Source organism: Molothrus aeneus, chromosome 3 (genome assembly GCF_037042795.1).
Source record: "Molothrus aeneus isolate 106 chromosome 3, BPBGC_Maene_1.0, whole genome shotgun sequence".
Classification (NCBI taxonomy): domain Eukaryota; kingdom Metazoa; phylum Chordata; class Aves; order Passeriformes; family Icteridae; genus Molothrus; species Molothrus aeneus.
This window is the reverse complement of record NC_089648.1, coordinates 1,266,066-1,292,549: the sequence shown is the minus strand read 5'-3', so window position 1 is coordinate 1,292,549 and position 26,484 is coordinate 1,266,066. Positions and strand designations below refer to the sequence as shown.

Here is a 26,484-nt window from a genome sequence, read left to right as displayed (position 1 = left end):
CCAGTATTTGAACAGAACCTCTGGGTTTTGCTCACTGAGCACCTTGGTTGGGCATATCCCAGTCCAGGTGCTTGGAAAACAGTTTATTTTGGATTTCTCTCAGCAAGTGTAGCTCACAAGGGTGTTCAGACACTTGGTACTTGCAGCAGGGCTCTTTTCCCTGAATAATTTGGCCTTCTGAATGGCTTTCCTTTGGCAGCCTGCCAGAGCTTAGGTTTGGAAACATCACTGGCGTTTTTCTTCTGTAATGAACTTCTAATTAGTGTACTTCATTCCTGTATTTAGTTAAGGATCGTGCCTGACTGCCCTCTGCTCAGAGACTACTATTCTTAGAAGTTGAAAATAAATCAGAGAAGCTTTTTTCATTGGGTTTTTTTTGTTTGTTTGTTTTTTCTTTCCTATGACCAGATAAATTTTAGCATGTGCTCTGTGCAGCCTGTGGAAGGAGCTGCATCATTCAGAGGTGAAATTTAACAATGCAGTAATATTTCCTTGCAGGTGGTTTTGCCTTCCCTGGCCTGTTTAAGGCTGGCAGTGTATGAGGAAGGAGGGAAATTCATTGGCCATCGGATCCTGCCAGTCTCAGCAATCCGACCAGGTAAAGGCTTTTCCCCATCCAGACAGACACTGTGTGCTGAAAAGAGACAACCAGGCAGAATCCCAGCTGCTCCAGATCAGCAGCCACTCAGCAGCTCATAGCACATGAGGACTTGAAAAACAAAAATGCCATATTTCAGCAGAAATGGAAATTTTGGACCATCCAGGAAAAGCAATGGAATTAAAGCATTGGAGGCATAGTTGGCACTTCCTTCTCTCCAGTACTCCAATTTCTTGCTCACAGGTTTATGCTAAAAAGTGCAATTGCACACTTTTAAGAGGAGAGAGAGCAGCAAGAGCCAATTTTGATGTCACCTTTGTGAGAATGGGACGTGGTTGGGAATGAAAGTAAAACCTGCTCCTCTCAATGTAACTGCTGCATACATGAAAGACTGACCTGTGTGCCAGCTGTTATATCTCTGTAATAGCTTTAAATCAATCCAAAATTACTTTCATCCCCATTGCTAAAAATTAAAAGAAAAAGATCATTATTGACCTCTTCTATATCACATTATTTCTGCTATAGTTAGTGGCCACATATATCACGTTATTTCTATATCACATTATTTCTACTATAATTAGTGGCCACTTCAATGAAAGTTACTTTGTGTGACAACTCTGGCCCCATTTTCCAGGCCAGAGACTTGTTAGAGATCCTGTTTCAGAAAGAGGCAGTGACACTGGCACTTTGAGCAAGGGAAGTGCTCACATTCAGTGCCAGATTCTCCAGCCAGGGGAGGAAACTGAATTAGGGCAAGCATATGGGCCATGAGCTTTGCTCCCTGCAAAAAGAAGAGCATCTCTATCCACCCTGTGCCTTACCCAACACAAAACTCACACGTCCCCACATCTGACAGCCGGCCCAATTGCTCCTGAGGAATCATCTGCACACCTTTTTCATGAACAAACTTAGTTTGTCAGTCCAGCTGACACCTTTGTTATGCCAGCTGTATTTTCTGCTGGCTGAATGGATGGAGCTGCTGAGTGCCAGAGGAAGGTAGGTGAGTGACTGCAGAGGAGAAGGGGGGTGGGAAGGATTCCCCTCTTCTGGCAAGTGAAATCTTAGCAGAGCTGTTCCCCCAGGCCCATTCTCTGTGCTTTGGCTCCAGCAATCCTCAGTTCACGGCATGTGATGGAGAGCAGCCTGTTGGGCTCAGTTTGTGTCCCTGCTGAAAACTTGGAGGAGGTTGAGAGAACTGAGAACCCTTTGTAGTATTTAATTTCTCTCTCTTCTGAGAGAAAGTTGTATCCTGCTGTCACATAAATGTACAGCCTTGTCACTGTTCCCAAAGCAAGGATTTATCCTTTGCTTGGAGAGAGAGTGGCTTACATCAGCCAGGTGAGGATTGCCCAGGTAAATGCATCCTGCTCCTGCCTTGCGTCCTGGCACTCCTCACAGGGGTGGCTCCCAAGCTGGACATGGCACTCAGTGCCACAAGGTGCTCAGTCAAAGGTGGGACAGCCAGCTTTCAAAACAGTCCAGAATTTCTCTTTTTACAGGTGCATTCCTGAGGATGGTCACACAACAGGATTTATACAGACAGCACACTGTGGCCATCATGCCATTTTGTATATTTTTTAAATTAGATGATGTATGTGGATGGGCTGTTACATCTCAGTTTACTTTGCTGAGTAATGCCAGGGTCACTTTTGAAAATTAAACAAGATGTACTAAACTAAAAAAATCCAGACATAGGTACTAAAGCAGAATGCATGAAAAATTTAAATAAATTACCATTTTTAGCATCAATCACATATGTAAGAATAAACAGAAGGTATAATTTTGAGCTGCAGTTCCTGATGCCTTTCCAGCAGTCTGTACAGTTATCCCTGAAACCCTTCAGGTGAACCTTCCCCTCCCAGCAGTCCCTGGAGCTGCCTGCTCAGTTGGCACCACACTCTAAATACCAAATACAACAGAGAAGCATTGGAAATGCCTGTGGAGGGGTTTATGCTGTGAACTGGTTGTTCCTTACCTTGCAGGCTATCACTACATCTGCTTGAGGAATGAGAGGAACCAGCCTCTGACACTGCCAGCCCTCTTTGTGTACATCGAGGTCAAGGACTATGTCCCTGACACTTATGCAGGTGACTCTGACTTATCCAGGCAGTTCTCTTGCTGGGGAATAGAGGGGTTAATTGAAACACCAAGTGCATGGGCTCTGGAGGACTTGCCAGGCTGGGATGGCAGTGCTGTGAGCAGAGATCTGCACTGGGTGGAGCAGTGTCTCCTCACTCCCAGGAGATGGCCTGGTTTACAGCACCTTGCCTGAGGCTTAGGGTGAGGGCCAGCTCTGATTTTCAGCAGCCTCCAAAGGAGGAAACAGCCCAGGCACTTGGCACTGCAACACAAGTGAAACTTTGCATGCAGGACACAGGCGGATGCAATTGTTCCCTGGGCCAAGTGCCATGCTCCAGGGGGAGAACTGGATTTTGGCATTGGCTCTGAACAGGGGTGGGTTTAAATGCCAGGCAAGGACCATCTTCAGGGTGTTGTGCCTTTTCCTTAAACCCTGGGTGCCAGAGCCACAGCACCAGGGCTTTGAAACTGAAGTGTTTGCCTTGTTCCTAGATGTGATTGAGGCCTTATCCAACCCCATCAGATATGTGAACCTGATGGAGCAGAGAGCTAAGCAGCTGGCTGCACTGACTCTGGAAGATGAGGAGGAGGTCAAGAAAGAGGTAAGGGAGGCTTCTGAGCCTCTGGAGATCATGCTGTGGTGTTTAAAAGCACCTTCTTTGCTTAGGAAGGCAATCACTGAAAATCCCTGATTACAGAACACCTGTACACACGTCACCCTGAGGAGGGCTGGGGCACAGGACACCCCACACAGCAGCTCTGCACTGGGGTGTGCTGTCACTAAAAACAGTGTGATGTGCACTGAGCACCTTGCTGCTCTGAGCTGAGACACAGGAGGAGCTATTTGTGTTATTTGTGTGCTGCGCAGCTTTGCTCTGCAGCACCTGAAATCTCTGTGAGACAATGCCCCTGGTTTTCCAGTGTGCTGCTGGTTCCCCTTGCAAAAAATGACAGCTCTGTGTCAGGAGTTCTTCCTGAAAATACTACAAATTGCAGGGAATTTCAGACTGTCTTTGGAGAGGTCATTCTGCTGAGAAACATTTGTGTATCTCAGATTATGATGTCTCACATGATCCTCTGTGAGCAAACATGTCCTGAGGAGACACAGGGTAATCCTGCAGTCATTGGGAAGGGGCCTCGAGCTCAGCCCTTCATAGATGTTAGAAATGAGAAGGGAGGAGACCATGGAGTAAATAAATAGGCCTATTGTAGCTGAAAGCTGTGGGACCCCCAGTTTTAGGTAAGTGTGGTTACCTGCAGACTAAGCTGTGAACCTTTTTGCTGTATAATTGAAGGTGTTGTGCACCCAAATGCACAGAGGTTGTTCTGAGAATAACTGAGAGTTCAGCTGTGGTTCCTGGTGGACTCTGCATGGTCAAACATTCTGTTCCAGACTCTGTCACTGGGGCTTCCAGCAGTGTTTGGGAACATCAGCTTCGTCTGCCAGAGGTGGCTGGGCCAGGTGTTGTGCACACCCAGTGATCAAAAGGCTCTCAGCAGTCTCCAGCTAAGGCAGAGAAATGCTTTTCAATCCTAAGCTGCCCTCTGCTCTGGTGCCTGCCTTCTGCAATCCTCAGATGTGCAAACCCTCTCTGAACTAGATTTTGTAGCCAAGAATACATTCCCAAAGCAGACCAGATGAGGGAAAGTCATTACAATTCAGTAGCCAGCCCTTCACTCTGGGTGCAGTGTCACAAGCTCTGCTGAATGAGGACACTGAAATGCTCAATAGGATCTTAGACATTTATCTAGGACGCACCACACATGAGATTCTATATTAATAGCAAAGCCTTTTTTAACAGAATCCTTTAAATACCTTAGAGGTCATTTTTACTTTTGAAAAACTACAGATTTTCCTGGTATATACAGGCTTATTTGTTAGTTAGAAAACTTCTTGTCATAGAGTATCTTCTGCAGCAAATGGAAGAAGGAGGGATGACTGTCAAGGAGCTTGGAAGCTCATGGGATAAAGGAGGCTGTTTTGGAGAAGCACAGAAATATTTTGTGAAAGAAAACTGTAGTGATTGTGGTCTGTTTGCTAAAAATGTGTAATGGTTGAGTTAGCTGCAGCACCAAGGGACAGGGACAAAACTGCCTCTGGAATTGTCAATCTGAGGTCACCACAGTTACCTTCTATTTTGAAGGCACTTTTTGGGAAAGGTATTTTGGTCTGTGCTTGGAAATCTTGAATTCCCTGACCATGTTCTGTGATGATAACATTTTCCTCATCTGTCAGTCTGTTTTCTTCACTTCTATTGGCCCACAACAATCACACCAATCCATAATTGCAAGTACATTCCCTGGCAGCACAGCTGAACAAACCCAGGTGTGTTTGCCAGCAATGAGCACCTGATTGCACCTGGATTCCCATTCCCAGTGCCAGGCTTCCACACTGGAACTGATGGTGTGCAAAGCTGAGCTGGCTCCCAGCACAGGTTCTGCTCCCCACTCCTCTTTCCTTCCCCTCACACACATTTCTGACCTGAGCAGCTGTCAGAGGAAAACTCAGAGGTTTTTGCTTTGCTCTCCTCTCCTTGGTGTAGAAATTTAAACCCAACCTCTGTGGGAAGTTCCACAGGCTCCTCACAGAACAGCAGTGAACTAAGCTCCCCAGCAGTGAATTGTTTTAAACCAAGAAATCAGCTTTTCTTCAGGCTTCACACGACCTTGTCTGTTAGTGGTCAGTGCAATCACATAAACAAAGAATGCTGAAGAACTGACTGAGGTTCTCTTTTCTGGATTTATTTACAAAGTTCCCATTGTGAGTATGACAGGAGTTCCTGCCTTTACTTTCCTTGGCCAGCTGTTGCCTTCCAGCCTGGCCTGAGAAGAGCTGGTTTTGGGGAAAGGAAAGCCTGCAGTGGGACTTTTGTACCTTTCAGTGATCACACTGTAAATCTCTCAGGGCATACAGGTAGTGAAGGCTGCCCTCTCCTCCCCTGCCCAAGTGTCCTTTACAGACAGGAGGAGCAATCCAAAGGAATTTGCAGAGAATTCCTTGGTAAGGGCTAATCCCAGCCTGAAGCAGCTCCTTTACTCTGTAGAAATAAGAATAGACCAGATGGAATCCTCTCTGGGTATGGATCTCTCTACCTTCTATGGGTATGGATCTCTCTACCTTCTCTGGGTATGGATCTCTCTACCCTCTCTGGGTATGGATCTCTCTACCTTCTATGGGTATGGATCTCTCTACCTTCTCTGGGTATGGATCTCTCTACCCTCTCTGGGTATGGATCTCTCTACCTTCTATGGGTATGGATCTCTCTACCTTCTATGGGTATGGATCTCTCTGCCCTCTCTGGGTATGGATCTCTCTGCCCTCTCTGGGTATGGATCTCTGCCCTCTCTGGGTATGGATCTCTCTACCTTCTCTGGGTATGGATCTCTCTGCCCTCCCTGGGTATGGATCTCTCTGCCCTCCCTGGGTATGGATCTCTCTGCCCTCTCTGGGTATGGATCTCTCTACCCTCTCTGGGTATGGATCTCTCTACCTTCTATGGGTATGGATCTCTCTGCCCTCCCTGGGTATGGATCTCTCTGCCCTCCCTGGGTATGGATCTCTCTGCCCTCTCTGGGTATGGATCTCTCTGCCCTCTCTGGGTATGGATCTCTGCCCTCTCTGGGTATGGATCTCTCTGCCCTCTCTGGGTATGGATCTCTGCCCTCTCTGGGTATGGATCTCTCTACCTTCTATGGGTATGGATCTCTCTGCCCTCTCTGGGTATGGATCTCTCTGCTTAGCAAATGCTCTGTATTGCAGTAGATGTGGCACTGTGAAATAGAAACCAGTTCATGGGAATGTTAAAACTGTAAATTAGAAGGCTGGATTACATCATGTTTTTAAAACAGCCTGAAAGGAAAAACCCAATTTTTTAAAAGGAAAAAATCATGTTTATTTTAGCATTCTTTTAGCATAGTGTGGTGAATTATGGGAAGAGAAAGTGCTTTTTAATGAGATTAGATTGCTTGATGTAGTGAAAATTGTTCCTTATTCACTTTGTTATCCTGCCTCAGATTTCTGCTTCAGTTTCTGCAGACAGATGTTTTATGTCCCAGAGTGACAGGTTATATTAATAGTTCCTCAACAAGGTGTGATGCAGCATTTCACAGCACCTACAAACCAGGTCTCAAGAGAAGGGAACACCCACTTCCCATGCAGTGGGGCACAGAGCTGCCAGGAGCTGGGAATTCTGGCTTTATTTGCATGAAATGTTGATGTTCTGCGTAGCAAACATTGTTTTTATTAAACTAATGAACTGCAGCCTGAGGAGAGCTGTGAGGATCACCACGTCTGTGTGTGTTTATCACAGCTACAGTTTTTGCCTGTCACATTGTTCCTCTGTCAGAAATGTTGGCTAAATGAGGTTTTTCTGTATTTTACTGCAGTCATTCCTGCTTGGTGTAAATGAAGTTGTTGGCACTGCTTTTCACTTGCATCATGCTCCTGCCTACAGTATCTCTCTGCTGTCACTCTGGTAGGAGTAGGCTGGTGAGACAGGAATTTTGGAATGCACAGTGTAGTGTCAGGGCCAGGCTGAAGGAGCCCAGCAGCAGCACAAAACCCTTGGATCAAAATCCATTCTGCCTCTATTGATGCAGCACAGGTTGATGTTCTGCAAGCCTGGAGTAATCATGGGGCAAAAAGAAAAAAGCAACTGTGCTCTCCTGCCTCCTCATGTAATGTGATTACCATCAGAGGAGGAGATGGAAGCAGCTGAAGGAACAAATCCAAAACTTCCCTGAGACACCATGGCAACCAGCCCTGGCAGGGACAGCAGGAAGCAGAAACATTTCAAAATAAAAATTGCTTTGAATGACCTTCTGTTTGCTGAGGGCTCAGTGCCTTCTTCAGTCCTGATGGTCACAGGGACAGTTTCAGATGTTCAGGGTGTAGTGCAAGGCTGAGCCTTCAGGAGACTGGAGAGAAGGAACAGAGTGTGGAAAATGCTTCAGTATTTGGATCGCACAGATGTGCTTGTGCAGCAGAATGGAGGTACTGTTTACAGGTTACCTTGGAGTGTAGTTACAGCAATGTCAGATCTTGGGAGCCCGAGGGATGTTCCTGCTCTGTGGGAATGGTGAAGAATGGTAGTGCTGGGTGTGTCCATGAAATTCAGAAGTAATCTTGTGTACGTGTTTTGCTCACAGCAGGGATTTGGGGAGCATTCTCCTGGCAGCACCTATGTTATTTCTAGAAAGATTTTATGGCTCCTCACTGCAATACAGCCTTCACATCTGGTGCAGCTAATATATGTTGCACTAAAAAATGTCCCTGATGAGTTATATCTGCTTAAAATACTTTTTCAGAATAATGCATGTTCCATTTCTTCTTGAAATTTACCCTGCACAAATGAGCCACCTGGGTTACCACAGCTCTTAAGGATGTCTTCTTCCATTGTTTTATTTTAGAATGATTTTTAGATACAACATTTGCAGAATTCTGCATTTAAAAACCAGGCTAAACTGGACCTGCAAGTAAGTGAAGTCTGTTATTTGGGAAGAATAATGTGAATTATGATGTGATTTCAGGTTGACCACGGGGATGCACCGTCTGAAGCCAACAATGAGCCCAGGCCCACACCAGCAGAAAATGGGGTTAATTTCACTGCCTCCCTCACACCCAAACCAGCTACTCAGGTTGTGCACAGCCAGCCAGCACCAGGTATAAAATAACAAACAAAACAAAGGAAAAGAGGAAAAAAATGCCCCATCTTTTCTAAATTAGTCTGGGTAATAATTTTTCAAGTGCTTTGTGTTTAAAGAACAAAGGTGGGAAATTGTGTGTGTTTGTTTTGTTTGTCTAAAATGAGTGGAAACTTTCCCACCACTTTTCTATGCTTCAAATATACAAATATCTTCAATTTAACAGTTGCATTGGTGGTGAAACTGAAATTCTTTATGAGCAAGAAAATATGCTGGGGTTTTTTTGTTGTTGCTGCAAGTGCGGGAATCTCTTGGAATTGTTTTACACCGTGCCTAATTCATGCACATGGTGACATCTTACTCCACACTCAAAACCCAGTCTTAGGCACTGGTGTGCTTTGTATTGACACATCTCCTGTAGAAAATGCTTGTTCAACACCATGTTTAGGATTTTATGGCTGCAGTATCTCTAGGCAGCTCACAAGGAGCCGGGTTCATGCTGTGTGCAGGAATTCTGCACTGCCCCACACTGTGTAATGTGGTTGTAGTGTCAGCCTAATGCCACTCACATGACTCCTGTGAGCGGTGTCAGGGAGTTCATGCTCCTTGTCAGTAACACAGCTCAGCTGGGCTTTTGGAAGGTCACCTTTCTGTCCTGGGCCACAGGGGGGAGGACATCTTCATGTTGCTCCTCTCCTGCTCAAAAGATGTATTTTCTCCAATGATTAAAGTCTGCCCATGTCAGGCTGTGTCCTGTGTCACCTGCCATGTTCTAACCCTCAAGCAGCACAGGCATGGCTGTTGTTTTAAAAGAATTGGAATTAAACATCTCTTTTACCTCTAGGTTCTGTGAAAGCACCTGCAAAGACAGAAGATCTTATCCAGAGTGTCCTCACAGGTAATAAATACACAGGTCACACTGAAAGAATGATAAGCTTTCTTGTCAAGAAAAACATCTTTTTTGTGAAATAGGCACCTGGCTTAGGCATTTCTTCCAGTGAGTAGGACTGCAGAAACTCCTAGAAAATGCACATGCCAAGTGTTCTTCCTCAGGGCTGAAGTAAACAGGGTTTGGGCACATCTCATGAGATGGGTGCCAACAGGGAATTTTTAAGGAATTGTTGTGGTTTCATGACCACCAAGTTACCATCTAAGCCAGAAAAAAAGAGCGGCATTATTGTGGGAACAGAGGCTGAATTTGTAGTGAATGTAGTGAATACTGGTGGAACCCTTTTGTCACACTGCTTTCAACCCAGTTAGCTTATTGCAGGTAAAACTTCTCAGTTTATGCCATATTTCCTTCACCCCCAGCAAACAAGCAGGTTTTGTTCATTCCTGCTCATGGCAATCCCTGGCTCCTCTGACTGAAATCCTGCACTGCTGGAAAGCTGAAGTGCCTTCCTTTTGTGATTGTCATTGCAGAAGTGGAAGCACAGACCATCGAGGAGCTAAAGCAGCAGAAGTCCTTTGTGAAGCTCCAGAAGAAGCACTACAAGGAGATGAAGGACCTGGTGAAGAGGCACCACAAGAAAACCACTGACCTGATCAAGGAGCACACGGCCAAGTACAACGAGATCCAGAACGACTACCTGCGGCGGAGGGCCGTGCTGGAGAAAACTGCCAAGAGGGACAGCAAGAAGAGGTGGGTGAAGCACCCCTCCTCAGCACTGGCTGCTGGAGACCTTTCCTCAGACTCCTTGGCTTCTTTTAGGGCACAGAAATCATACAGAGGGGGCAGAGCACAGAGAAAATGCAAAGCAGCAGGTTCCTGGTTAATGGGGGAGGTGAGAGCCACGGCTCCATGGTGGAGCCCTGGAAAAGCTCAGGCCACAGGAGAGGTGGAATTAGGGGAAAGAAGCACCTGGAGATTGTAAAAAACACCTGACTGCTGTTAAATCATGATTGATCTGGAGCACCTGGGAGTGTCCTAACGACTGCCTGGCTTTGCCTCTGCAGGACACCCCTTCTGTGCTTTCTCTTTCCAAGCCTTGCACCACCCTCTCCCTTTCTCTGTCCTGATACAAGTTTTGTATTAGTGATTTATTAACTATTATTATCAATTTAAATGCAAAAAACTGCAATGAATTCTTACTAACCTTTCCACAATGATTGCCTTGTTCTTATGGAAAGGAGCTGTATGTCAATAAAGATTAATTCATAACTCCTGGCAAAGCATGTACACACACAGAGCCAGTCAGTGCCAGAGACTCTTGTAAATGAACTTTTTATTTCTCCCATTGGTGCATCCTTTTTGTCTTAACAACATTTATTTTTTAAAGTAACTAGATAAGCACCAAAGTCCTCTTAACTTTGACATGAAATTGATGGAGCTGCAGCTCTTAAATATGATGATATTGAACAAACTTTTTAAAAAATTACTTTTTGGGCAGAGATATCAGAGAAAAAAGCTGCAAGCCTGCTCTGGCTGCCAACCTTGTTGATGGTACCTCTAAATGTAAGTGACTGGGACTCAGGCCATGCTTGTCCCTGGGCAGGAGCTTATTCATTTCTGCCTTCTAGATGACAGAATGTCATTGGCCTTAATAAGAGCTAGACACTCACAATATATCTGTGTTCTGCTGGCCTTCACTGCTGCCAGTTTTCAGGCTTCCAGGTTCTGGATTTGAGTGTAACAAACTCCCTTTAATGGCTGGCTGTCAGCTGCAAGCCCAGGGATATTTTATCTGCAGTGTTTTCCACCACCAAAGTGGGCGACAGTGGCAGGCAAAACAACAGCACGTTTCTGCCTTTCCTCCTATTCGCATTTAAGCAGAAAATCAAGCTGGATGAATAAAATGACTCATTTGTTTTTGAGCAAAAAAGGGTTTGAGGTTTTTTTGCTGTGTTGTGATCTGACTGCAAACCACTGCTGATGTCAGGCAGCAAAACCCTGCAGTCTCCTACGTGGAGCTGCCTCAGTGGTGTCAGAGACCTGGAGTTTTATGTGCAGAAACAGACAAGTCTGGAGGTTACATTTCAAAAAAGGCACAAATATGTTTTCAGAGATTTTTCAAGCTTGCAACTACATATTATCTCAAGCAGCAGACTTCTAATAGAGCACAGGAGAAAGGGGATTTTTTATAATTTTAAATTATTGCTGATGTTATTTGCCTGTAACTGCAAAGTATAAATCACTACCTCACAGGAGTCCCTGTATCAGATGGCCATAAAAATGTGTTGTCTCTGGTCAGGAGCAATCTCTGCTTTTTGCCCTTGTCTAAAACTGAGCCAAGATTCAGTAAAGCCTGAATTGTCTGCAGGAAGTTTGAAATATTTATTTATACACGTGCACTAGTGTTTTGTTGGTGTTGCTCTGAAGTTTCTTTAATGATCACATCCCATAAAAATCAGCCAGTATTTCAGCCAGTGTTTAGAAATAGGCCTGATTCCTTTTCCCCAGAAACACAAGAGAAATGTCAGCTTTAAAATATGTGTTGTGCAATGGCATCAAATGCTGACTGTAATATTCATTCATGCTGTCTTCTGGCTCTGCAATGTTTAAATTACCCTCACCCAGCACACTTAACCTCTTAGCAGAATATTCAAACACAATCAAAGCACAAGAAATAAAAGGAGGCTACCTTGGCACTGGTGTCCTCGGAGGGATGAGAGCAGGATCACATTATTTCAGGAGAGGTAACTCTGAGTGACAGCAGCTGCACACTTGAACCTGGGAGAGAGGAGAGGCAGAGCCAGCTCTCTGCATTGGAGTCTCTGCACATTTCTGAGGAGCAAACTCATTTTTCTCCTGTGTCAGCCCTCCCTGTTCAAGGTTTTGTTGTTTTGTCCATCTCCTGCGCTGTTCTGACGTTTCCCAGGCAACTGATTTAGCACCTGAGCATGGCAGCAAACACAGCAGCAGGGCAGGGACACAGCAGCATCTCATTTCTGTAATGTATTTTCCTTGGGTTTCCTTTAGTGCTGGCCTCAGAGTGATACTGGATTTGCTGCTTATTTTTCTCTTGGGCACTTTAGTGTCATCTCCTTTCACAGTTACATCTGTCCTTCCTTCTGTCTTAAGAAAGAGTAAAAGAGATCCAAACTGTTCCTTAGTGTTGCTTTTTGCTTCCTTCCTGTGTTTCTGCCTTGCTCCTGGGAGCTGCCTGTGTGAGGTTTGCTCCCCACTGGGGTGTGAGCTTTCCTTCTGAAGGCAGCAGCCCAGGGAGCACTTTGCTGTGTGTGCTATGCATGGCATTTCCTGAAGGGGGGACAAAACACCAAATAAAGGGATGTTCCTGCCATGGCAAGCATTTGGTAAATGCAGATGTAACATTCAGCTTTTAAATTTATTGCTGAGTGCGTGCAGGGATGACTTTGTTTGCAAAATACTCAGCATTCACCCCTTCTGCTGAAGGCTCTGCAGCTTTGAAGTTCAGGTTATGTCTGGAAGGGGGTAAACAAGTTCCATGGGAAGTCTTGGCACTTGCCTTTATAGCTCACTATACAGAGTCTGGTTGCCACCACCCTGGTGGGTCAGTGGGATGAGGTTTAAAAGATGCAGCCATCCCATTAATAAATCATTAATGACTTCTCTTTAATTAAATGCTTGCCCTTCCTAGGGCTAGAATCACCCATCTTCTTGCTGTGTGGTGCTGAGGAACTTGTTAACAGGCTGTTCATGAAGATGTGCCTTCAAGAGGCAGATGGAGCCACGTGGAGGCAGGGTTGGTGCCCGGTGACCTGTGCTGTGTCCCTGCAGGTCTGAGACCAGCAGCCCTGACCACAGCTCCTCCACCATCGAGCAGGAGCTGGCTGCCCTGGACTCTGAGATGACCCAGAAGCTGGTGGAGCTGAAGGAGAAGCAGCAGCAGCAGCTGCTGAACCTCAGGCAGGAGCAGTACTACAGTGAGAAGTACCAGAAGCGGGAGCACATCAAGCTGGTAGGTTTGAGCTCAGGGGGGGCACTGGGGGCACCAGGACAAGTTCTCATCAGCTGGGGCTTCCTCCTGCCTGGGGTCCCTTCCAGAGCCCCACTTCTCTGCTCTGCTGCAGCTCCAAGGGGCTGCTGGGTCACTGTGCCACTTCCAGCAGCTTGGAGGGCTTTGGGTGCAAGGCACAAAGGCAGCAGCAGCATTGTTGCTACCTCTGGTTACATAGCTCTCATTTTACTGCAGCTTTTGGATGAAGTTCCTGTTGTGTTCTGCCACTTTTCCAAACCTGCAACGCACAAGGAGGCAGGATTAGCCAGAAAATAAATTGAAACACCATGAAAATAGATTGAAACGTTCCCCAGGACAGAGGGTTGTGCCAAAGAGTGTTCCTGTGACAGATGAACACTCTGAGGGGATGCAGGACATCTTCTGGGTATGGTGAAGAAATATTTTGCATTCACTGGTCCAAGTCAGCTTTGTTTTTACAGCTGGAGTTTGGCTGACAACTGCAGCAGGATCATAGGCCCTCTGAGCTGAAACAGAGAAGTTGGGCAGATGGAAGCTGATGCTCATGGATATTAGGCAGAAATGAACATTTTTAAAGGGTTTTAGGGGAGTGCAAGCTGTTTCTCAGCTCCACACAACCCCCTCTTGCAATTTTTTCTATTACCTGATGTTTTGCCTCCCTCTTGTTGGGTGAAGTGATTTGTCTCCTCTGTCCTGGCAGCCACAAAGAGCAGGTAAGAGGAGTGATTTGTGATCTGTGTGCCCTGCACAGGCTGATTTCCATGGTCCCAGCACAGAGCTGGGATGTTTGTCCCCATCCCTGTGTGAGTCACAGTGCTCCAGGGTGGGTGGGTGGGTGGGTGTATGTACCCACCCCTGGGGGACAGTCCCCATCCCACTGACAGCTGCTTCTCAGAGATTTGGATTTTTATAAAAAAGAACCATTCTAGACCCACATAGTTGGCTTTATCTCCTGAGGGAACTCATTTCTCATTCCAGAATGGGGAATGGCATTTCTCAAAGCCAAGGTACATTTCTGCCATTATCCTGTTGGGTGCTGGCACAGTAAATTCATTTTTTAGCACAGAACTTTTGGGCAGGTTTCCCTCTGAGCTGTGCAGGAGTTAATATACCAATTCAAACTCGCCTTTTGAGCTGAGAGATTTTCTCTGGTGGCTTTATTTTAGAGGAGAGCCTATTGTTGGTACCTTTCTGCTTTTATCTAAGGAATGAAAAGTTGGATTGGACCAGCTATGCCTTGTTATCCACTCCTGGTTCATCACCCTGGGAGGGTGATTTTACAAAATCAGACTTAGCCTAAAAGGGTGATCAAACCAAGAGGGCCCCAATTCCCACTTTATTCCCTGAGCCCTGCCCACAGCTCCCCTCCTGTCAGCATCCCCAGCACAGCTGTGCCTTTTGTTACTGCTTTGGGCACCAAGGAGAGCAAACCCACAGCAGATTTCAAACAGTGGCTCAGAGATTTTTTCCTTCTGTGAACAAAATGTAGGTTATGCTTCTCTGTGCTTGCCTTTCATACCCGTCATGTCTGATTTTCACCATCCCCCTGACCACCCCAAAATCCAAAGCATTCCTTGTAATAATCCTCATTACAGGAGGAACATTTCAGCCCTCACAGAAAAACTGGATGTTCTGTGACACAGGAACTCAGTTGGCAATTAGCATTGTGTAAATTCCATTTGTGACCCCTTATGTTTTTTCACAGGCATTTTCATTCCTAGCAAAGGTAAAATACTTGAACTATATTTTGGGTTTACATTTAATGTTGTGAAAGTGTGTCACCTCGATGTACAGAGAAGTAGCAGTTTCTGGGTGAGTTGGACATGCACCATTCTGGCTGAACTCCACAAGCTGATAATGTGTTTACACTGATAATGATGTTTGCTGGCTTTTGATCGTTGGTAATTCATCTGGGAATGGTGTAACACTTCCCTGTCTGCTGCAGGCTTTTCAGGAAATTTAGCTGCCTCTGTGATGTTTAGCTGAAAATATGTATTTTTATTTTGGGGGGTTTTTTCCTAGCTAATTCAGAAGCTGACAGATGTAGCAGAGGAGTGTCAGAACAACCAGCTAAAGAAACTGAAAGAAACATGTGAAAAGTAAGTGCTGTTCCCTTTACCACTGGTTGCTGCTCCTTGTGGGATTTGTTTAGATACTTTTTGTACTCCCCTTTATTTTTTATGCTTTAGAGAAAAGAAAGAACTGAAGAAAAAAATGGACAAGAAGAGGCAGGAGAAGATCACAGAAGCAAAGTCCAAGGATAAAAATCAAATGGAAGAGTAAGTAAATCCCTGGATCCATATCACTGCGCAGGATTTTTCACAGCTGGTAAATCTAAGGAAGGTCTTGACCCTAAATCCAAGGCAGCCTTCAGTCAGACCTCCCCAGAGTCCTTTCCCTGATAATAATTTCATTTCCTGGGGCTGATCCAATCTCCTGTTCACGAGCTTTACTTTAGAGCAGTTAAAAATACAAGAGGAGCAAACAGAACAAAACAAAAAAGGAAACCCTCTAGTGTTTGAGTTTTACCATGTAACAAAGGCACAACTCTGCTTGGCTTTCTGCAGGTGAAAGGGTTTTCACAGGGTCTGGAGCCTCTCAAGAGAGAATCTCTATTTGGTAGCCCTGAAAGGAAATCACAGACACACACAGTGAAGGGTTTCAGGTAGTTTCAGGATCAGCACATTAAAAATATCAATAAACATCCTATTAAAAAAAATAAAGAAGAGAATAATTTATTATGAAAATGAGGAGAAATAGTTAACATAGTTAGAGCTGTTCAGAGGGCATGGAATTCATTTTAAAGAAAGCAGCTGGCCATTACGGAAATGCTGCAGCAGTAAAAATCAATTGCAGGAGGAAATGATTTGCTGAGAGGTAAATGAGGCACTGGTGACAAAGGCTCAGGGACACACAAGTAGCAGTTCTTTTCTCTTTCCCTTTTTTCCTCATTTTTCCCAAGGACTTTCCTCTGTCAGGCTTTTCCAAGAGCCCTTGAGAGAGGTGAGATGGGAACCCTATTGAAAGTCAGCTTTCCCCTGTGTGTGCCACAGCCTGTCCTCACTTTGGGAGCAGGGTGTGAGACCTTCCTCCTGCTGAATCCCTTCTGAGTCACTCTGGCTCCACTGCTGCTCATCTAAAGCTTCTGCATAAATTTGGGATGGAATATTACAGAGAGAGAATAATCAATTGTTTTAGTTGTTCTTGATTTGTTGACACCCACCCAGGGCTTGCCTAAATCCTCCTGATTTTAGTGCCACCTGAGGGGCAGTGCACTGCTCCTGACTGAGGCAATCAGGATTTGGGGTGACTGTCCTGAAACAGATCAACTGCAGCAGCCACAAATTGTTATTGTGTGTGCATTTACCCCTCTGGGGGTTCTTGGGCTCAGCCTTTGACTGAGGCTTCCCAGATGACTCTCTGAGTGTGCCACAAAGCTCAGTTTGCCTAAACCCAGCTCTGTGGGGGCCAGGCTGTGCCTGCCCTGCTCCCCTGGGAGCTTGGTGCCAGTGTCAGCAGCACAGCCTGCCCTGGCAGCACAGAGGCTGCTGCTCTGCCACAGCGTGGCACTGTGCCCCTGCTCACAGCTCTGCAGCTCCCAGGCACGCTGGGCACTGTGGCAGCACCTGGAAAACACAGCACCATCCCCTGGGGAGGAGCAGGGGCTGGTGTGGGGCACGCTGAGCCCTTGGTGCCATAAAGAGCAGCTGGCACAAGGACACGATCTAGGAGTGCGGAGAAGGAGATCAGGCAGGTCCTTGAGCATGGCCTGGGTGAGGCAAAGAGCTCAGGGAGGCAAAAGCCATTGTGTGGGGTTTAGCACAGTGGGTTGTGCTGCTGGAATCATGCAGTAATGCTGGAATCATGCAGTAATGCTGGAATAATGCTGGAATCATGCAGTAATGCTGGAATGCTTCCCCAGGGAGAAGACGGAGATGATCCGCTCCTACATCCAGGAGGTGGTGCAGTACATCAAGAGGGTAGGTCAGGCTCTGCTGCTTCTGGGGCAGGAAAGGGCACCTTGCACCTTCTAGCTTGGGTTCTACTGCAGGTTCTGGGCTTCAGCAGGAGGATTCTGCACCTGCTGGCTTCCAGCAGATGCACTGTAGGCTCTGCTTCCCATTCCAGGTAAAGGAAAGCTGGGATTCCAATTAAAGGAAAATGGGATTTCAGTCAGCCCCTCATTAATTGTTAGTCAGCATTTGGGGGATGGTGCTGAGGAGAGAAGAATTCAATACAATTTCATCTCTGAATATCCTGTGTGTATCCATGGAAAATGCACCCATTTTTTTTAATGGGCTTTCTGGCTCACAAATGCAAAGATTGCATAAGGAAAGTCAATGAACATTTAATTGCAGAGTATATCTAACTTTAATTGCATTTGTACAGTTACTGAAATGTAAAAAGCACTCTGTGAGTTCTGTAAACACCAATTAAAGAATTCTATTACAGTTGTTAGCTTTTCTGAAGCTACAGGTGGTTCACACCAGGATGAAATCATGCCCTGCAGTGCTTTGGGGTGTAAAATCACTATGGAATGTGTGCAGCCATTGAATTCTCCTCTTGATTTCAATGCAGAGATAGTTAGGTTCTAAAGCTGGCCCATTTTTACCTAGAAGAGCCTTAGACTTAGGAAGCAACCTGAAGAATTAAGTAAATTAAGTAGGTTTTGTTTCTGAGGGTGTTACTAAGTGAAGCCCAAAATTTGTAATTGAATAACATTAGAAGTCTGAAGAAAGTCCTTTAGACATTTCTGATCCTGAATGCTGCATGAGAAATGTGGTGTTCCATGTCCACGCCTGACTGTTGAACAGCTGTGCTCAGGGATGCTCAGGCACTGCTCTGTAATTTCTGCCATTTCAGCTTGGAACTGGTCACAGATTTAATGGCAATGTCTCAATTCTGATGGGTGGAATGTTTGTTGGGGAGGAGGTGGGAGAGTGAGGATGTGCAGTCCACAAACAAAGATTCTCTGCTCTTTTCTGACAGCTAGAAGATGCTCAGAGCAAAAGGCAGGAGAAACTTGTAGAAAAACACAAGGAGATCCGCCAGCAAATACTGGATGAAAAGCCCAAGGTAAAGAGTTTTTGAACATATGTTACACTGCTAAAATTGTCCTTCAGGAGAGAAGGAGCTCTGGCAGCAGGTAGGATGATGTTTGAATGTGAGAGAAGCCAGTGAGAGCATCAGAGGCACCCTCAGTGACAGCAGGGTGAGAGGAGGCAGGAGCAGCCCCTCCCCTGCAGATCTCCTGATGTGAGGGCTCTTTCCAGCACCCAGGCTGCTCAAAAGCTGGCACTGCAAAAGGTGCTGTGACCAGCAGAGTGTGCCCTTCCCTCCCCTGTGCCTGAGCTGCACAGAAGCAAAACACAGTTCCCATTGGAAGGAAAAGAGATATCTCCTTAGCATGCTGCCCCAGTCCTGCTGGCATCCCCAGGATGGATTTCTGTGGGACACAAGGAGCTTTTTCACAGGAATAGTGCTTTACATTCCACATTGCTTGCTGGATTGCCTCTCTTTGGTTTTATGCACTGCATCCACATGTAACATTTTGAAATGCAAGTTTTGGTCCTTAGGCCTGGGGCTCTCTCTTGCTCCAGGTGGAGCTGGGGCAGTTTTGCCCCCAGTTCCAGTGGAGAAGGTTCAGAGTGCTGCACCTGATCTCCTGCAGGAACATCTAGCCCTAGTCACACTTGCACATGGAGGGAGACTTGTGTTCAGCAGGGCTCATGGCCAGGTGTAACTCCTCCCAGCCCACTGTGTCACGTCTGCTTTCGTTGTTTCTGCTCTTGCTCTGTCCTTGGCTCAGTTCCCATTCCTTGTCTGTGCCCACAGCCCCAGTGTTTCTGTGCCTGAGCTACAGCTGCAATTCTGGCACTGCCTGGGAGTTAATCAGTGCTGCCATGGCATCTCTGGGAAGCAGCAGAGAATAAGTTAGGCTAAGGGCTGGATAGTCAGAAGTTTACAATAGCTTGGGAAAATAAAAATATTTGCATTTCCAATTTTCTACTCATGTTTGTAAAATGGTGTTTACAAACAAGCTGGAACTTTTTGGTGTTGTGGGCATCTTGTGGATGTAAAAAGTACACATATTGTACTGTTTGGTGCTGTAGGACCATGAATTTATCAGGCTTGTGAACTGGAATTTAAACACTGAAATTTAAAATGCCAGACAATAATCAGATAGTGCTTCTAGCACTGGATCCTTGGGCACTCGATTATTCTGTTTGGCCATGCCCTTCCTTCTTTTTTTTCTTTAATTTTTATTTTTAATTTATCCATGTACTGAGGAGTAGCATAAAGCACTGGAAATTTGTCACTGAGGACTTGAGCTGAATCTGGAAAGGTGCTGGGGCAGCCACGTTTGACTCTTGGATCAGTTCCCTCTCTGCCCAGGGCTGGCTCCTGGCACAGGGCAGCTCCAGATCCCTGTGGGCACAGAGCAGCTCCAGGGCAGCTCCAGATCCCTGTGGGCACAGAGCAGCTCCAGATCCCTGTGGGCACAGGGCAGCTTCAGATCCCTGTGGGCACAGGGCAGCTCCAGAGCAGCTCCTGATCCCTGTGGGCACAGAGCAGCTCCAGGGCAGCTCCAGATCCCTGTGGGCACAGGGCAGCTCCAGATCCCTGTGGGCACAGGGCAGCTCCAGATCCCTGTGGGCACAGGGCAGCTCCAGGGCAGCTCCAGATCCCTGTGGGCACAGAGCAGCTCCAGAGCAGCTCCAGATCCCTGTGGGCACAGAGCAGCTCCAGGGCAGTTCTAGATCCCTGTGCCCCTGCCTGTCCCTCCTCTCAGGGCTGTGCTCACAGGGCCTGGCTCCAGGGCTTTTCCCTTTCCCCGCACTGAGGCAGGCACCAGGCTCAATTTATGGTGCTGGTGCCTCCTGCTTGCATGAGAGGCTTTAGGAAAACATAATTATTCATTTTATTAAGTCTCTTTTTATGTTTTGCTCCGTGTCCATATTTCATTGCCATATTTGCCTCCTCAGTGCCGGGGTGGATGATACAAAATAGATCAAATGATTTCCCAGCTGAGCAGAGCTGATGTGTTTTCTGCAGGCTGCAGCCTTTCTGGGGGCTGCTTTTCCAACAGCCCAGCCTCTCCTGCTTCAAACACCCACTGAAATTTATGCTGGCTGTGTTAAAAGGCTTTTCTGGCAGCATCAACTCAGCCCCAAACAAAGACTTTAATATATTAAGAGGGAAAGAATTTTCAGTGTTCTCACCAGTAATTCCACTGGAGACAGATCTGCTGTCATCCATCAGTGCTGCTGGGTTATTTATTAGTGCTCACGCTTTATTGTTGCGCTCTGACTCTGCTCACAGCCCTTTCCCAGCCAGGGAGGATGTCGTGGCACCCAGTGTTGCCAGCACCCTGCCACAGCCTCTCCCATTTTGTTGGCTTTTCTCAAACTATGAGTTAGCAGCTTCCTCTCTTGTGGTATGTGCAGGGCACCAGGAGAAAATGTGCCTTGGAGTGCTGTTGTTTGAGAAACTGCACAACCTGGATGCAGAGTAGTTCCCTGTCCTGGAGGCTGGTTTGGTTTGTTTTGTTTAAAATATCACAGGGCTAGCTGAAAGTGCTTACCTCAGGACTGATTTATAGCCCAAAGCCCTGCCTCTCCCTCACATGTATCATTTCTTTCTAGTGTTTGGATGTGAGACTGTTTTGCAGGGCTTCCATTTGCAGGGCTATTGTATAAGAAAGAGCTTTTTTGCTCCTGTGAGAGTTTGGAGACTTCCTGAACTGGTACTTTTAGGCACAAGGCTGGAAACAGCTCCTTGTGGTGCTGCAGGAGCCAGGGCAGGATGGGCTTTAGTGAGCTCGAAGGTGGCTCTGTGTGATGGCAGTGACACTGCCCTGTGTGTGTGATGGCAGTGACACAGTGCCCTGTGTGTGTGATGGCAGTGACACAGTGCCCTGTGTGTGTGATGGCAGTGACACAGTGCCCTGTGTGTGTGATGGCAGTGACACAGTGCCCTGTGTGTGTGATAGCAGTGACACAGTGCCCTGTGTGTGTGGTGGCAGTGACACAGTGCCCTGTGTGTGTGGTGGCAGTGACACAGTGCCCTGTGTGTGTGATGGCAGTGACACTGCCCTGTGTGTGTGATGGCAGTGACACAGTGCCCTGTGTGTGTGATGGCAGTGACACTGTGCCCTGTGTGTGTGATGGCAGTGACACTGCCCTGTGTGTGTGATGGCAGTGACACAGTGCCCTGTGTGTGTGATGGCAGTGACACTGCCCTGTGTGTGTGATGGCAGTGACACAGTGCCCTGTGTGTGTGATGGCAGTGACACTGCCCTGTGTGTGTGATGGCAGTGACACAGTGCCCTGTGTGTGTGTGGTGGCAGTGACACTGCCCTGTGTGTGTGATGGCAGTGACACTGCCCTGTGTGTGTGGTGGCAGTGACACAGTGCCCTGTGTGTGTGGTGGCAGTGACACTGCCCTGTGTGTGTGATGGCAGTGACACAGTGCCCTGTGTGTGTGATGGCAGTGACACAGTGCCCTGTGTGTGTGATGGCAGTGACAGTGCCCTGTGTGTGTGATGGCAGTGACACAGTGCCCTGTGTGTGTGATGGCAGTGACACTGCCCTGTGTGTGTGATGGCAGTGACACTGTGCCCTGTGTGTGTGATGGCAGTGACAGTGCCCTGTGTGTGTGATGGCAGTGACACAGTGCCCTGTGTGTGTGATGGCAGTGACACTGCCCTGTGTGTGTGATGGCAGTGACACAGTGCCCTGTGTGTGTGATGGCAGTGACACAGTGCCCTGTGTGTGTGGTGGCAGTGACACTGCCCTGTGTGTGTGGTGGCAGTGACACTGCCCTGTGTGTGATGGCAGTGACACAGTGCCCTGTGTGTGTGATGGCAGTGACACAGTGCCCTGTGTGTGTGATGGCAGTGACACAGTGCCCTGTGTGTGTGTGATGGCAGTGACACTGCCCTGTGTGTGTGTGATGGCAGTGACACAGTGCCCTGTGTGTGCGATGGCAGTGACACAGTGCCCTGTGTGTGTGTGATGGCAGTGACACAGTGCCCTGTGTGTGTGTGATGGCAGTGACACAGTGCCCTGTGTGTGCGATGGCAGTGACACAGTGCCCTGTGTGTGTGGTGGCAGTGACACAGTGCCCTGTGTGTGTGATGGCAGTGACACAGTGCCCTGTGACCCTGCACAGCCTGGGCGTTACAGCCAGGTGCAGTCCCAGGTTCTGCAGTCCCAGGTTCTGCAGTCCCAGGAGTGGAGCCAGGCCACCCTGCACAGACCTGCTTGGGAAGGGGGGCTGTCACCTGCTGAGAAGCCAAATGCTGTCCTGCCTCTGGGTTAACCTCCCAAACTTGCCATTTCAGTGGAACCCTCTGGGACACCAAGCTGATTCCCTCCTGCTGGCTTTTCCTGACAGCATCATTACCAAGCAAGGCCACATTTTATTTTCTCTTTTCTCATTCCTTGTTTTTCCTTACATTATCTCCTGGCAGCTCTATTATCAGCCACAACTTGTATTTTCTTTCTCTCCCATCCTACTGCTTTGTCTCCTCCTCTTAGTCACTGATGCACATGGAGCTTGTCCTGTCCTTATCTTGTCCCCCTGGGCTCCTCTCCTGCCTGCAGTGGGAGGGATGCCCAGGGATGCCCAGCTCCATGCCCTGCATCCTGTCAGGGCAGGGAGTGATTTTGGATCCTGCACTGTGGCACAGAGAGCACCCAGGATGGGCATGGCACACATGGCTCTGTCCCTGACAGCTTGTGCATCAAATTAAACACAAATCAAGTGCATTTCCTTCCCCCTGCACCCTTGCCTCCAATTCCATTGTAATTACTGAAATCAATACACATGAGACATGACAAGGAGTTAATTATTTTTCTGGGAATTGACTCAGTTACAGTAAATAGACCCAAGCCTCCTCTAATTGGACTCAGTGGGACTTTGTTACCTGTGCAGGTGGGTCAGAGCCACCCTTGGATCCCAGTGTGACACTGACACTCCTGGGCTCCTGCACTGAGCTCTGCAGGGCTGCCTTGGCTGTGTCCCTGCAGCCCCAATGCCCAGGAGGGTGTAACTGGTGTGGTTCCAGCCTTGATCCCAGTGTGACAGTGACACTCAGGGCTGCCCTGGCTGTGTCCCTGCAGCCCCAGCTGTCAGGAGGGTGTAACTGGTGTGGTTCCAGCCTTGATCCCAGTGTGACAGTGACACTCAGGGCTGCCCTGGCTGTGTCCCTGCAGCCCCAGCTGTCAGGAGGGTGTAACTGGTGTGGTTCCAGCCTTGGATCCCAGTGTGACAGTGACACTCAGGGCTGCCCTGGCTGTGTCCCTGCAGCCCCAGCTGTCAGGAGGGTGTAACTCCTGTGGTTCCCCAGCTTGCAGCCCATGGTTCTGGCAGCTGCTCTGGGCTCCTGCAGGGGTGCAAACTGGCACAGGTCAGGCTGGGCTTGGTGGGAAAGGCTCCAGCAGACCTGCACAGGCACCAGGAGCTGGGCACACTCTGTTGCACCTCTGTGCTCTTTTGAATGAATGTAGAAAATATTCAGCCTTAAAGTATGGAATTCTTTTTGCTCCTCAAAAAGTGTAATGAAAACAATTCTTTAAAATTATAAATCTGTTCTTGTAAATGGAAAACAGAAGCACCTGATGCATACTAACTCACTTTCCTACATTTATTATCTCCCAATTTGGCACCTGTTATTAATTGGGAGTTAACACTTCCACATCCAATCAAAAATTAACAGTGTGCCTGAAAAACTCATGGAGGCAGAATGATACCTATTCACATTGCAGAGCCAAATTAACAAGGTGCTGATCCTTTACAGCCTCTGGTACCTCCAGGCTGCAGCTTTGGTGCTTTGAGTGAAGCCCTGTGAGCACCTGGTGCAGGGGATGCTGTTCCCTGCAGGAGGGCCAAACAGCAAATGTGTCCTGAAAGACCTTCCAGAAAGTAAATACTTTCTGAAATGCCTTCTAGAAGGTAAAAACCTTCTGGAATGCCTTCTAGAAGGTCAGTACCTTGTGAGAGACCTTCCAGAAGGCATTTCAGCTGCCCTCAGAGCCACTCTGCCCCTGTGGAAGGGAGGAGCTTTGATGAGTATTCCAGTGTCACTTCAGCTCCCTGGGAACTCACAGCAGCAGTGCTGTGTCCACCACAATCCCCTTTTATCCCTGACACCTCTGCAGGAAGCCAAGCTGGCTCTTGGGCAAGCTGCACTTGATTCAAACGCTTCCAGATGCATTCCAGTTCAACCACAGGCAGCTCTCCAAGAATTTTGGGGCAGGAGTTGGGAGGAAAAGGTTATTTCAGTTTACTGGGATTCATGGGACTTGCCTGGCTTGGGATTGGACAGGGGAAAGTTGTCCTCCCAAAAAAAATTAGTAATCAGACTCATGGCAAAAAAAACCCATAAAAGTGATCTGATAGCCAGTGTCATATTTGAAGAGTTCTTCTATTTTTCCCTGTTTGGGTAAAAATTTCTTTTGTTAGTTCATTCAATTTGAACATTTCCAAAGTTTAAAAGAAATCTGTCTTCAATCTGTGGCTGCTAAGCTAAAATGACTTATGGCATTATCTGCCAAAAAAGCAGGGAATTAAGAGGACTGAAATAATTTACTGTTTATTTCACTGTTCAGCTCTGGGCTTTGGTGCTTGTGTACTCATCAGAGGGGAATAATAAAATGTTTATTTACTTCATTAAGTAGGCAACAGCATGGAGAAATGAAGGGAATTTTCATAGCCTCAGTGACCAAGGAAAAAACCCACAGAGTGAGATTCACAAATCTTTCTGTGACTTGATCTGGCATCTTCCCAGTTCTGGATGGGAGCTAGTGTTTAAGTTTTGGGGTCAGTATTCCTGGCCCATTCCCTGCAGGATCTGGCTCTTTGCTCACACCCAGCCCCAGGTGTCAGCCCAAACTTTGAACAAAGCCCTGCTGGCATTTCAATCTGCTGGCATTTCAATCTGCTGGTGGTGCAGTTGCTGAGCTGCCCCCAGTTGCAGGGTACTATTTTGGGGAAGTTAGGGTGCTCCCTTTTCTGCTGTTTCTCCCAGTGGATAAATACTGCAGCGTGCACGTTCAGCCTGTGAAGTGAGTGGTAAATAATCTCACTTCACTGGTTAAAAATGAACAGGCTACCCTTTATCCTGTGCCAGTTTTGTACCAATAAAACTGCCCTGAGTTCCCTGAAGCAGCTGACACATCCCAGGCCTGGGAGCAAAATAACTCAGTCCAATACCAGGATGCTCAAAGCATCATTGTCACTTTGGGCCTCGCTGGTTTGCATTTTCCTTCACAAATCCACATTTTAAAGGGTTGTTTATGTTTTCCAGCAGGATAAATATTGCAGTGTGAGAAATGGGTATCAGGTCCCAAAAGATACATGTAACAATTGGAGGTTGATATGTATTGTGTTAACTGAATGTCTTTGGTGTAACTCTTACAGATACATGTCCTTGGAAACATTCCTTTTAAATCAACAGCATCACCTTTGCAGTGGGAATATGCAAAATGCTTTTTACATTTTTTAATTGAATTCTGATATCGCTTTCTTTTAAATAAAAACGTCACCAACTCTTTGTAGGAAGAATTTAAATGTAAAGAAATACTTTGGTGAGTGGGACACATGGAAAAATATTATAAATTTAAATTGGAGTTTATTGATAGAGGGAAGGAGATATTTTTCACACATTGGTCATTCTACTGGAAGCCAGAGAAAATCTTGAGTTTGCTCTGGAGCTGCAATAAAAGGGGAAATAAATTACTTGAAAGGGCAAACTTTTCACTTCTGCAGTAGTGTAAATCAGAAAGAACATGATCAAGTTCCCAGTGTCACTGGTGATTTAAAGATATTAGTGAGGCCCATAATGGAGGGCATGTGGCAGCCAGACCTGATTTGTGAGGGTTACTGGGATCCTCCTGGATAACATGCTAACAAATTGCAACTGTGAGGAGGCTGGTGGTGTTAAGAATATTTTAGATTTTAGAATCCAGCTATTCTCTGTGGACAGAAGAACTCACGGAATTTTTTTTTTTTTAAAGGCACAATGTGAGAATTCTTCCTGCATAAAAAGAAACTTCACTGATTTGGGGTTTTTGTTTCCTAATTTGCAAAGTGAATCTGTTCTATACTCTACCTGTCTCAGGTTAAGGGCATTTCCCATGTCCCAGCCCACTCTGAGGAGTTGGTTAATTGGCCTTCCTGCTGCAGGAAAGGTGAAATCCTCCCTAGCCCTGGTGCAGGCTGGCAGCACAGCTGAGCTGTGTGCTGAGCCCAGCTGTGTGT

At 46.9% G+C, this 26,484-nt stretch overlaps 1 protein-coding gene and 1 long non-coding RNA gene across 4 annotated transcripts in view; one reads left to right on the top strand and one right to left on the bottom strand.

The window, feature by feature from the left end:
- The window catches only part of LOC136554200 (uncharacterized), a 60,494-nt gene extending 48,371 nt beyond the window's left edge, over positions 1 to 12,123 (bottom strand). The window contains exon 1 of the long non-coding RNA XR_010783294.1: positions 11,902 to 12,123. This is a non-coding gene — a long non-coding RNA (uncharacterized lncRNA). The remainder of the gene's footprint in view (positions 1 to 11,901) is intronic.
- Positions 1 to 26,484, top strand: part of PLCB1 (phospholipase C beta 1) — a 328,677-nt gene that overhangs the window by 259,105 nt on the left and 43,088 nt on the right. For all 3 annotated transcript variants that reach the window (XM_066546016.1, XM_066546017.1, XM_066546018.1), the window contains exons 21-31: positions 499 to 598; positions 2,581 to 2,685; positions 3,170 to 3,279; positions 8,207 to 8,339; positions 9,165 to 9,218; positions 9,743 to 9,962; positions 13,020 to 13,200; positions 15,241 to 15,317; positions 15,408 to 15,497; positions 17,141 to 17,198; positions 18,208 to 18,294. In XM_066546016.1, the coding sequence (XP_066402113.1) occupies positions 499 to 598; positions 2,581 to 2,685; positions 3,170 to 3,279; positions 8,207 to 8,339; positions 9,165 to 9,218; positions 9,743 to 9,962; positions 13,020 to 13,200; positions 15,241 to 15,317; positions 15,408 to 15,497; positions 17,141 to 17,198; positions 18,208 to 18,294 (1,215 nt within the window). The remainder of the gene's footprint in view (positions 1 to 498; positions 599 to 2,580; positions 2,686 to 3,169; positions 3,280 to 8,206; positions 8,340 to 9,164; positions 9,219 to 9,742; positions 9,963 to 13,019; positions 13,201 to 15,240; positions 15,318 to 15,407; positions 15,498 to 17,140; positions 17,199 to 18,207; positions 18,295 to 26,484) is intronic.